Source organism: Eutrigla gurnardus (assembly GCF_963514095.1).
Source record: "Eutrigla gurnardus genome assembly, chromosome: 1".
NCBI classification, from domain to species: Eukaryota; Metazoa; Chordata; class Actinopteri; order Perciformes; family Triglidae; genus Eutrigla; species Eutrigla gurnardus.
This window is the reverse complement of record NC_139915.1, coordinates 24871185-24884553: the sequence shown is the minus strand read 5'-3', so window position 1 is coordinate 24884553 and position 13369 is coordinate 24871185. Positions and strand designations below refer to the sequence as shown.

Here is a 13369-nt window from a genome sequence, read left to right as displayed (position 1 = left end):
ATCGTTTCTTCCTGTGCTGATGTTGTTGTTTGAAACTTCACACATTGGTTGATATCGTTTATGGCTTGAATATGATGGCTTTGACTGTATTAAGGTGATTAAAAGGAAGAACTTGCAAAACCCCCCAAAAAATTTGATTCATTTTTAATGTTTTATTCAGAAAAAAAATATTGGTCTCACTCATGTTTGTTCGTGGCTATATACTCTGGTCCCTCTGTTCCCACCTTAATGCAGGTCCATTTCCACCGCAACACACATGGATACATTGTATTGAAAGAGGAGTCATGCAGCTACAGCAGTGAATTTTGCTATGCCAGCTTCCAAGTGATCCCACAATATTAAAGCTTCACTGAGTAAAACAAACTGCCCTCCATATATCTATTTAAGAATACATATTGCATAGGATTATAGCCATGCTATACAGTTAAAGAGAGAAAATAAAAATCAATTAACGAAAATTGGGAAATATAAAAAAAATATTTTTTTTCTTTACAGATTTCCTATCATTTGAACACTCATACTTTAACATACACAAGACACCTAAGTTACTCTGGAAAGAAAAAAATAATAATACACTTATCATTTTTGTTTAGATAGATAAACACACAGTAGTCATTTTCTGTAATCACTCTCAATTAAATTTGAATACTGCCAGTCATTGAAGCCCTTGCTTCACAATAAAAGTTCTGTTAAAAGTGGAGTCATTGTCACAAAATTAATCATATTTAAATGACCATGATATGCTGTACACATTTTCAAGAATAAAACTATATATATATGTATATATATATATATATACATATACATATATATATATATATATATATATATATATATACTATAATAATAATATATTTATATTTAATTAAAAGGATGACTCCATAAAAAACGTAGGTCATTTCAGATGCAAAAAAAGCCACACGAGGGATAACAACAGAAAATGTCTATTCTGAGTATCCTATTGCGTAATAATCTTGCATGCATTGTACATGATATGTAATACAAAAGGGATCACCTCATTTGAGGATATGATACAATGAATAAAGGAGACATCAACAGCACATTAAAAATGTGTACACCTTTGTGGTGATTTTAGTCATTATTCGTCTTCCTGAAATCTCCACGAAAGACTGAATAAGGCATGCTTAAGACAGCCATTATGTTCTTTTTGTTGCCAGTGTTATGCTGATATTGTTTCTCATAAAATGAGACAGGAAATGCTTTTTTTTTCAAAACTGCCCGGATCTCTTTCCATCTCTGATACCTTCAGGTAGTCAAAAAATGCAGTTTAGCCATCTCATCTGCAAAGAGAAAACCAAGAGAAGGCGTGACTATGGATAATCCTCACAATGAATTCTATATTTAGCCCCCATACCCTACAACAGTGTCTTACTTGAGCAAATTGCTTATTTTGTATTCCTCTGGCGCATGTTTTTGTCCTTGTGGTTGTTTGTTGAATTTGTTTTCCTAGGGAAAAAGGAGTTATGATTTAGTGACCTACAGAAAAATGCAATTCAAATCACAGTACCCAGAGTTATGTATGAATTATATGTGTAGCTATCATAATATGTATTTACTTACATTGGTACAACTGGTTCATCATCTTGACACGAGAAGAGAATAGGAGAAAAACAGAACACAGAAGTCAAAGATGAGATCAAGATAAAAGCAAAAATGTTTCAACATATTTAATGCAAATCATATGTATTTTACTTTGCTGACATTTTCCTTTTATTTAGTGTACTTTCAGAATACTGAAATTTGCTAAAGATTACCAAATCCTCCAGTGAACAAATCTTGTGGGATGATGCAGCTGAAAGCACAGATTGCTTTGAATACTTGAATGCTAGTGTGGCAGAGTCGTGCACTGGTGGGAAGCTCTGACATCACAGACATGGGAGTCAGCTGCTGAAAGGCGTTGTATGCACGAGCAGATTCAGAAGGCGTCAACTACACAGAATTTAGTCGCTTCTCGCAAGAGAGAAAAAAAAAACTTTCGGACACTAAAGGCTGCTATAGTGTGACATATTTCTGAAATGTGAAAAAATAATAGATAACCACATCTTTAAAGCCAATATTTCAAAACATAACCTCATACGCTATCTGAATCCATGGGGTTCCTGTTCATTTGAGACGAAGCATATGTGTAGGAGGGTTACAGATGGCTCACTTAAAGCTATCTTTTAATTACACTCAATTTCATAGTGCTTCTGAAAGAGCCTCGTACATGGGTGTGACTTTGTGACTGCCTTGGCATAAAAAACACGAATCCCTTCAAAGCTTTCTCTCAGCATCAATTCCCTGCAGTGCACAGTAGTTAATATGTCTCTATTCAGTGCTAATTCCATTCAGATTATCAACATAAAATTAAGAAAAAAAATACACACTTTAAGTATTCATTTTCTCAGTTGGACCACAGTATAAAATTACTGTAACCATGAGAAACACTGCCGGAACTGGTGAATAATAGTGAATAGTGTTCCACTGAGTGATAAGTTAGTTTAAAAAAAAAAACAGGGTGGTTGGTGTTTGGCATACAGATGAAAATGTGTCAACGGGTAAGTAACCAGTCACAGTGAGAGATTTTCCCATGCAGTTAAAAGTCATCAGCAGCATTCCATGACATTTATATGGCGCAGATTAAGACAGTTATAATGTCGGACAAAAAAAAACATGGTTCTGTGATCACTTGGAGGAGGAACATCCGCCAGCATAGTTTCCACACCTCACGCCACAAAAGCTATGCTTATAATGCCTTCGCAAGCACACAACAAATATCAGATTTTACTGTGTGAGATCGATAGTTGAACATTGATAATAATCACTGTAGCGCATTGGTTAAATTAGCTGTTCATATGACCTTTAAAGGTTTTTAGTTTGGAATTTGACTCACTACATAAGGTGATGTTATTTAGCAAATCATCACACAGCAAAATCTGTCATTTTAGCAGCTGGTTTTGGAACAGAATAGAAATGTCAGCCTCTGCCTCAAAGCTCCTGGCTCTGGAGTATAAAAGTGTTCAAATACAGCTAAGCCATCAAGAGACCAGAATTCATAATGCACGCAGACAGGGGCCAAAACCTCTGGGAATCTGGGACGCTAAAACGAGATTTTAGAGAGGCTTTGCATCGTGAGCTTGGGGGTCCTTATTCCTGATTTGAATGGCATAAACATGGCAAATATAATCCACCTTAATCGCTTCATTTTTCCGGTAGATGAAACTAAACTAGAGGACATGCACAGAGCTTAGTTGAGCCGTGTAGTTTGTAAATGTGCATATATTTTAAGCAAGTATCATAGGAAAACATTTTTATTTTCCAATCTATATTTTAACAGGTCCCCACTAAATGTTAAATATGATAAATTAATGCACTTTGAATAAAGATAAAAAATTATTAGAGATGCAGTTAACAAACAATGTCTTATTGGTTGGCTAAATATTTTCAAGTTGAGAAATGTGTTTCAGATATTATAAACTGATCTAGTTGTTCAATTAAATTATAGGTTTGTTTATCTACTATATATACACACACATTATATATTTGACTTTAATTCAAGTTTTGACCCATTTGTTGCTGCATTAAAAGGTTCACACTTGAATTGTTAATTCCTGTTCAATATGAAGATTTTTTTTAACCAAATTGCTGGTGCAGGATTTATTAATTTAATAAATAAAAACTCAGAACATGCATGTCTTTGTCTTTATTTGTAACATTTTAGCTTACAATGTTAAGTCGAGCCTGATGTTGCCTTACAGGCGTGCAGTTATTGGTATCAGGGGCCCATCCTTAATGTCTGTAGTACTTAGTCAAATTAAAAGGAATCATTGGAAACGCCACATAATATGCTCATATTATAATTGCAATTCATCTTAATACTCATTAATGGTTAAGTGGATTGTGAAGCATCAATAAACACTATTTTAAACCCAATTAAATAATGAATACATTTTTAGTCTGTCACCCTAAGCCCGTGATTGCCTGAAAAGCGAGTAAGTGTATATGGGGAGTTATGTGGAAGAGAATGAAAAAGAAACGGCGTCATATCTGATCACTTTTAAGACATCGATGCCTAAAACAAGTTTAGCGGCTTAATATTCCACACACATTTAACTGAGTAAATATGATGTATGGGTGGATTACAATGGCAATTTTAGGCTGCCACAATAAGGAAATGAAAAGCGGGGTGTACCCTGAAGCTCTGTTTGTTTAGTCTGAATTCGAGGGTGGACTACGACTGTTGCCCAGTTGAAGTGATTCATATTTGTGGTCGTGGTTTTGTATTTTGCTTGTGTTCATGTTTTAGTCCAAAACGAAAAGAAGACAAAGCCACATGAGCAGAGGTCAGACAGAACCTGTGGTGACTGGAAACGCCCTCGGGCTTTCCAGACATTTTCATCTTGTCACATTCTTACTGCGTGATTTTGTCTGCCTCCTGAAGCCGTGCCATTCCCCCCCCCCCCCCCCCCTTTTTTTTAAATATACATAAATTGGTTGTGAACATTTATGAAATCAACAAAGAACGGGTAAATAGATTAATAATTAATTATATATTTCTGTGTTTTTGTTTCATTCCTGTGTTGACTTTTACAGTCTTTGGCCACATTAGTGGTTTTGATATTTCGGCATATTGTTCAGACCCAGACTGCAGACGCTTCGATTTAACCTCAGTCAGCCACTAGAGTAGGGGCCCTCGAGGTTCATTTTGTTCTCCAACAGTCAAGTAGCTCTGTAGTACTACAACTATTGGCCTGAATAGAGCAGTGTTTTCTTTTATTCTATAACTTACACTGGAAAAACAAGGGCCGTTCTGTGTTAAGGACTAAACATTGTATTCACAACAGTAGATGTTCTTACTGAATGAATATATAAACAGCTTTAATACTGATAGGCTATGGGACTAATCTGCCCATCTACAGACGGCCTGCTTGAGTGACCGAGCCCAAAAAGATAAAATCATTTGTGTGTGTTAGCATTCCTGTTGTACTGTCGTTAAATGTTTTGCTAACACAGTAAAAGTGGATAATTTTATGTTCTGCTTACTCCCAAGCCTGAAGCTTTCGCCTTTAATTTTTCACTTCTTTCACTCACATTTATAATTATAATTAGGTTGGGCTGAAGCTGCAGTTGAGAAAGACAAAACGTTTATTTGGGCTTTTAATATGACTAAAGGTTATGGCTCAATGTTGATTTATACACAATATAGTCCAAGTCAAGATTTTGACCATCACCTGTGGAAACAACTTTATGAGTTTAACCTAATAAAAAGGAAATTAATCGAGATCAAAATATTTTTTTCATGGGCTGTAAGTTCGTACTAAACATACAAATTGACACATATAAATACAATCTCTGAAACCATGCAGGATCTCTCACTTACCACCCGTTTAGATAATGTTTCCATTTGGAAAGAAGGTAAAGGAGAAAAAAATAGTAACCAATTAAGTTATATAGTCGGACTGATATGTTTTATAGCCACATGCCGATAACCCCACATGTTTATGAACACTGTTATTCTGCTATCAACACAGAAACTGTAACCATTGCAATTGAACACAGTGCACAGCCAAATTCTTGGAAATTTGTGCTGTGAGCCCTCTGTTGTAAACCCTAATAAAAGGTTAGAACTGTATGCATCCAATATTTGAATACCTTCCTCTTTTTGCCACACTGGTGAAGAAGCAAGGAGGCAAGCCCTTTGACAGTTGGCCACTACAGATTTCCTCTGACAGCAGATGCAACCTTTTGGTTCTTGCATAAGCAAATATCTGATAGGCTCCTCTTTTGATGACATAACCTTACAACCATTGGCCTTTTGGAAAAGGAAGTTATTGTGTAATTTCTGTACTTGCTGAAATGTCTTATCCTACTGTTCAAAGCAAACCTTCAACGGTCTACCATAATGTCAACATAGTCTTCATTTCAGGGGAGGTGTACAGTATGTCATGTATTTTTTATATTCTAATATTGCAATGCCTTTACAGCAAAGATCAAACACCAGACAAATATACACTTTGCAAATTGCAATGTTGTAATTTGAATATAAATAACGTCACACTACTTCCATAGGTAGTTATTAACCTGGTAGTGCCTGCTGCTAATAACAGAGAAAAGGTTTTCTTACCATCAATTATGTCGTCTGGCGTCTTGCGTTTCTCGTACACAACGATGATGACCACTAGGATTATAATTTCAGCAAGCACACCCAGGAAAGGCCAAAGCGGCGCGAGCCGGCTGCGCACCCGTAGAATAGTGGTCTCAGCGTTGTTTCCAATCACGTTGGTGGCATTGCATTGGTATACTCCAGGGTCGCTGTTTATATCCAGGTTTAGTACGTTGAGCTCTGTATAGTTGTCTCTGATGGTGATGAAGAATCGTCCAGTGGAGTTGTCAATGTCCTGGAACACAATGACCATTTCTTTAAGCTGATTGAATTGTGTGGTTATGTTATGTTAAAAATGCTTATTTTGGAGTAGATATATAGCATGCCTTCTATCGTGTCTACCTAATGTGCCTCTGTAATTATCTCTTAGTTTTTATACAGCAGGCTTGTACCGTGTAGGATGTTCCGTCCATTTTACGCCATGTCCAGGTGGGATGTGGGTAACCAACAGACTTGCAGTAAAGCGTCGCATTTTCCCCCTCGTTTTTATTTTCACTTCGCTTGTGGCCAGTGATATGAGGTTTTGCTGGAAAAATAAATAAATAAAAAGGATCATTAGCCAAGTTGGCAGAAGCAAGACATGTAAAGGCACCTTTTAACTCCTACCAGATGGCATGAATAAGGAGAGCATGATTCCCTGTTCTGGCAATGGTAATAATTTGTGTTATTCCATTGTCTATTTAAGACAGAGGAGTGTAATTAAGAGTCTCTATAGAGGTGCTGAAACACTGAAGTGGCTCGTTCTCCTTTGAACACTGAACACAGATATGTTCAAAGATCGTATGCATTGTATTGCATTATGTAGTTGAAGTCATGTCATTACTCCATGTACTTCGCAGTATGTCACACAGAGGTTATGGAATTTGTTGTACCATGTTTGTTTCATTTCAAAGCTATCCTCTTTTCACCTGCATCTTCTTATAGTTGAAAAAGAAAAGATTTTAACATCAAATGATTTTAGCACACACACTGTATCACTAATTATATTCTAATTATTAGAGTAGACAGCTCCCATGAGTCTCTGAAAGAGGCAGCACAACCTCATGGGGGCTGGAGTTGTGAGTGCTTAAAAAATAACATTGCGTTTGTTTATCAACTGACAACTATGTTTCAATAGACTCACTTATTAACTGCAGAACAAACAAGTGTTTGTGGTGCCAAAGGGGAAAGACTTAAAGTCACTGCTCACCTTGAATCTCTCTCACTGGAGACTTAAGACTAAATCAGAGATATTGGTGTACTATCACCTCAAAAATATTACAAGAATTCATGTCCCTACATGACCTTGAAAACTTGTCCATGCATGTATTTTTAGTCGGCCCTACTAATTAGTAGTATATTTACAGGTGTCTGGAAAAAAATCTATTAGACAACTGTAGTTAATCTAGAATGCTGCTGCCAGGGTTCTAACCAGAACTAAAACCTATTTTTTTCTCTATCCTTTAAATCTGGTCTTAAAACATTTCTGCTCGAAAGGGCTTTTTAATTAATCCAATGAAACACTCATTTTTACTGTGCCATTTATGTGCATTTTTCTTTTAATCTTGTGGTCTGTATTTCTGTTGCACTTCCATTGTAAACTATTTTACCTTTATCATTTTGTTTTATTGTTCTGTGAAGCACTTTGAATTGCCATGGTGTATGACACAAATAAAGTTGCTTTGCTTTGCTAATATAAAGATGTTTTGTTTTGTTTGTTAGCAGATACTAGTAGTCTTTTAGTAGTATAGCAGTATATAAGTATATAATAAGCTTAGACAAAATAAGGATTTAGTTGTGCAATTACCAAACTCCAGCAATGGGGAATAATACAATGGAAGAGATAAAAATCATTTCAATACAATTCATAATGAGGTCAGGGAAGAGAGGGAGCTGTGTGATGTGAGGGTTTCCAGATGTTTCCCATTCCACAGTGAATTCCAAAAGAGAGATATTGAGCCAAAAACGAAAACAGTGTAAATTGTGCCTGTAAATTGTGCAACACAAAGGTTATGAATTCAATAAATGTTGGCATATGTCACAAAGCAACAGATGCCTAGTCATAGCGATCCATCAATAGAAGTCTGTCCCAAAGGTGAGACACAGACTCTCCGATGTAACTCTGCACAGCATCAGGAAGATAACTGTTCCTTCTTTTCCACTAATCCTCAAAATTACAATAATTCCTTCCATGCAATTAAGCAGGATAAGAGAGAGGCCTGGAGTGAGCATTTTTCAGCTGTGCATGGATAATGGAGCAGGAGGGGTCTGAGCTCTTTGGTGACATCACCCCACTCTAATTATGGTGCACACGTGCTCCCGGAGGGGGGGAGTGGCCAAGCTCATTTGTGCCTTATCGTGACCATATTATCTCTGTGACAGACACCACAAAGACAGACCTCCAAGTGGCACTAAAAGAGGCAGAAACCTTCATTCCACGCTACACAATTGCTGTGATTATAAATCCGTGTGTGCCAGACGGAGGTAAAGTGACGTGTGAATGTGAGGAGGGCGTGTTTTTGCGAGGAGAAGCAAGGTCAACGCTGTCATAAAGAAGAGACAAGAAACTGATTAAGATGACATCAAAAGTGATTGAGCTATTTCATCGAATATTTTATGTCTAGGTGGCGACATGTCTTGACTTGAATGAGAATTTATGTAATATTATATCAATGTAGACAATCAATATTTGTCTTCTTGAGGGTAAATGTGACATTGTCAATATGCATGTTGAAACATATTCATAGAGAAGTGTGCTTGGCTTTTGCTCAAATTTGAGAAATATAGGTACCAAGTATGAATCTGAGGTAAGCTTAGTATCACAGACAATCAACTCCACTGCTGCCACAGAGATGGCTGGGACCAGATTCAGAGCCTTAATCCTACAACATCACAGAACCCTCCATCTGTTGCCTCTGAGCCGAGTCCTGCAAGGATGAGTGTGCCAAGGACACTGTAGGCGAGGGATCTCAGTGAACTGCTGCCAGAAGCGCAGTGCAAAGCTGGCTAGCATAACAGTGGGCTTGCTACCTGGGTCACAAAAGATCTCAAAAACCTCCAGAAAATCACAACAGTGTTTAAGAACAGAAGAAAATGCTTAGTTGGATCCAGTAGCAGCACCTCCTCGAAACGTCAAAACATTATTTTAATGTTTTTATTTATTTTTTAGATGCAGATAGCCTATTTAAAGGGCATGCATGACCAGTTTAGTTAAAGGACTGACTTTTTCTCCAGGGGACGGATAGTCATAGGCCTGCAGTGTAGTGATGGCTAGGACATTTCAGTTTGAATGCCGATGAGTCCCATCATCTCACAGCCCAGTCAAAGCAGAGCACACACGGTCATCACCCATGTTATGCAATCGGGCAGTGCTTTAAGACAGCCGCGGTATAAGGGGCAGGGCATGCTCAGTATGCACCATAGCCTTGCCACAGCTATTTGGCTTTAGCACCACACCACACACAGGCAAGCTTCTCTTGAAATGGGTTTCAATTTCCCTTTTTCAGAGAACATTCCTTAAGTTTACAAACCTTCAATCGTCAGTTCAATTCAGCTTTCAAAAAGAGTATGAATGCTCTTAAGGATGCCTCGGAGTGGGCTTTGTGTTTTGCAGGTTTTGGCGAGCATGTGCAGTGCCTGTCCATTTAGACTGTTGTCTCAGTGAAAGGCCAGAGTGACAACAGCCTCAGGATCGCTGCCCGTCATCACCACTGCACTGGATGAACACAAGCATCTTTGTCAACAAGGACCCTCTACACACAACCTCTTAGTAGAAAACAGCTGATGACATGGTAAAGACTTCATTTGGGGTTTTTACAGTTTTCGTACATCATGGAGAAAAAAATGCATGTGACAGTGGTGTTAGTATGAGAATTCTTACCTTTTACTTCAATTGTAGCATTTGCATTTGGTGCCATGGGAAATGTGTAAACACACATGTATTCCCCCGAATCATCTGCCCTCGGTTTATTGATTCTATAACAAAAATACAAAAACATCAACTTATTCAGCCAGACACTGACACCGTAAGTAGTCAAGTACATTAAGTCACCAAATTTCACTTTAACATGAGTAATTAGTTTGGACTACAGTGGTGAAAGCTTGAGGGGCCTACAGCAGTGCGGGAGACAAAATGTTGGCATTGTGCTGTTGTATTATGGAGCAGTGGCTCTGGATTCTGCTGGGAAGGACACCACAGGCATTTTAGCTGTAATCCTCAGAGTATCACTGATGTAATGTGACAAGGAAGTGACCAATTGGTCTTATCTTGTGGCTAGGAAGAGTCTGTGGGATGTCTACAGGGGCAACAGTAGCTATGTGCTCCAGTGATTATACTGTGTGACAGCAGGAACTAACAACTGGTTGGTACTTAAGGGGATGTTGTGGGTTCTTCATAGCTAAATGCATAGGTAGTGCTCATTATTTGGCTTAAGGCAGTGAGTTGCAGCATGTTTTTTTTTTATTATTATTAAATATGTGAGAAAGCCAGAAATTACCTCAACATTTATCTTAATCAGTAGCAGTCTGGATGTACTTAAAGCTTTTCATGATGTGTTTCATGAAGAACACAAGCCTCGAGCAAAGACTTTCCATCGCACATTAGGACAATATGTATTTATTAAAGGTGCAAGATACGAGATTAGGAGCATTTCGATTGCGCTACCATGCATATAACACCCTGCTGTATAAAGAAAGCAAGGAGAAGCTCTGATAACAACACACACAAAGGGAGAGCGACTTCATTCTCTGCTCAGGTAGACATTACTCCACAAAACTCTACATAGCAAATAGCTGTTTTCTGCTGCTATACCAACCTTCCGAATGTTAAACACAACTCCTTTAATTTCCTCAGTTACTGCCTGAAGATGGCACGCGTGCAACACATGCACAATAACTACTTATTGTAAAAGGTCTGACCCATTTACAAGCAAATACCGACAGTTATCCAAGCAGAGCAACAAAGGTCACAGAAACAGACAGGACAGAAAACGTTAGCAACGCAACTATTTTGAACTTAGATCCAATCAGTACACTGCCTTTGTCTCTGCAAGATCCTGCTATGCATCATTTTCTGACAGAATTTCTCCACACCACCACTGTTTGACTATGCAAGATTACCTCAGTGCTGTTGTTTTTTTCTTGCATACCAAAATTCTCATTCACTTTCCACCGCTGGGAGGTCTTACTGTCCACAGCTTCCTCTGTCCTACTTACCACACAGAGGCAAAGCTGGTTTGTTACCTGTACGTCGTGCTCTTCCGCTCTGTCCGCGTTTTTGTGATTTCCTGTCCATTCTTCACCCAGAAGCTTTCCTTGTGGGTAGTGTGGGAAGCAGTGAGGTTACAATGCAGGGTAACTTCTTTGCTAGGGGTTTCCGCTGACAAGACGATCTGATCAGAGGCATTGATCTTTGGTTCTGGAAGACAGAAAGAGTCAAACCTTATCACAGAAGTGGGGCTCAACACTGTTTCAATGCTTCCTCCCATGCTGTAGTAGCTGAGGGCCGTATGCTGTTTTTATACGAGCTGCGTGGGAGGGTGTCTATGTAGTGAAAACAAAAGTGCACACAACAAACAAACAAAAGACATAATACGTACATGAAACGGTTGCAAGGCTTTGTATCAGCCATTAATCTTTAGGGTAAAGAAAAATGGTGATTAAGTAGTATTTCTGGATGGAAAGGAGTGTAAGAGCACCTCCTAACGAACCGTTAGAAAAAATTAAACAAATGGTAATTTGATTGATTATACCTATCTCACACCTATCTCTTGTCAGAGTGCTGCATTTATAGAAGAATCCTCTATAAGTACGACACACGGTCAGACAGAAGATATACTGTAGCCGATAACTGTAGTCGTTTTAATGTTTCGTCTTAACAGAGGAAACTGTATAGGCTCTCAAAGATGGCTTACCCCAAGTGTGCCTGTAAATGCCCATCAGAATATAGAGGTAATAAAAAAACCATTGTACTTTGAGATCCGGGCTGAAGATTTATACAACACTGAACAGTCCTTTGACATTTTACATTACTGCTGAATTACAACCTGCATTACTTCCCCCTCTAAATTGCTAAGCACACTGGTTACTAAACAATATAGGGGTCCATTTCTCAAGGACGTTCAGGGAAGCAGGAGGTGTCATCTGAGAACGGGGTGCCCTTTGCTCTGCCTTGAGTATGAGCAGGGAGCCTCCTCTGCCCTGCCCCTCCCCCTCCTCCTCCACCTCCAGGGCGGGCCAACCATGGCAACGACTGAGCCCCCAAGGGGAGGAGCAGAGAGGAGAAGCATCATAATCTTACTACTGGCTGGTGCTGCAAGGCCATGCAAGCAATGCAGAAGGGAGGAGAGGGGGAAGAAGGGCTACTGAGACCTGCAAGTGTCTTCTATTAGAATTCATGGCACCTTCCTTTTTGCAATTCTGTAAACTCAATAGCTAAGCTATATCTCTTACCCCCCTTACATCTCTCTCTCCCCCAGCAAGCAGAACCACATGTGCTATTAATAGTATCTTAGAGACATGCATACACACACACACACACGCAACATGAGGTACATAAATTAACATTTAACAAAACACGGCACAGTGGTCCACAGGCAATTTAACCAGAAGGTTGTTTGTAGGACACCTTGTCGGAACTTAAAATGTGGCAACCGTTCACAGATCACCATAAAGGTAACAGATTGCCATTTCAGAATGTAACAAAAATATAAAACGTTGCACCAAATTAGTTAAGCTGTAGGTGAACCTTATCCCTCCCTGGTCCTATAATTCAGAGCTGCATTGAGATCGATATTGTATCAAATTCACTGATAGATAGATATGTCTGATTGAATATCAAGTAGAGCTGTTGCATTTTGACATTCTGAGACATAGAAACCAACTCTGGAAGTCTATATTTAGGGCGGCATTATATTATTCTAAAAAGGAAAGGCAAGGCCCAAATCAGGATACTGTGGCACATTACAATACAAAAGGTGCACCGCCAGAGACAACCCAGCACAGAGAAGCTAGTGGGCCTCATGAGCATGCAGTTAAGCTAAATCATTCGTAATAAGGATATGCAATTTTTAATTTGGATTAGAACATCACACATTGGTGTTACTTTGCAATACAAACAGCATAACCTCTCATAAACTTATGTCTGTTTTAAAAAGCAAAGTCTCACAAACACGCTTGATGTCAAACAGCTACTTTGCTTCTAAGTGTACAGAATCTACCGGTCTAAGT

General features: G+C 38.6%; 1 protein-coding gene across 2 annotated transcripts in view; it reads right to left on the bottom strand.

Moving 5' to 3' along the window:
- Nucleotides 1-130: 130 nt before the first annotated feature.
- Nucleotides 131-13369, bottom strand: part of LOC311031861 (neuroplastin-like) — a 220274-nt gene continuing 207035 nt past the window's right edge. For both annotated transcript variants that reach the window (XM_084038394.1, XM_084038395.1), the window contains 7 exons: nucleotides 11384-11558; nucleotides 10023-10117; nucleotides 6556-6689; nucleotides 6125-6398; nucleotides 1582-1603; nucleotides 1394-1467; nucleotides 131-1301 (listed from right to left, as the gene is read on the bottom strand). In XM_084038394.1, coding sequence (XP_083894520.1) covers nucleotides 1407-1467; nucleotides 1582-1603; nucleotides 6125-6398; nucleotides 6556-6689; nucleotides 10023-10117; nucleotides 11384-11558 — 761 coding nt within the window. In that variant the 3' untranslated portion in view covers nucleotides 131-1301; nucleotides 1394-1406. The remainder of the gene's footprint in view (nucleotides 1302-1393; nucleotides 1468-1581; nucleotides 1604-6124; nucleotides 6399-6555; nucleotides 6690-10022; nucleotides 10118-11383; nucleotides 11559-13369) is intronic.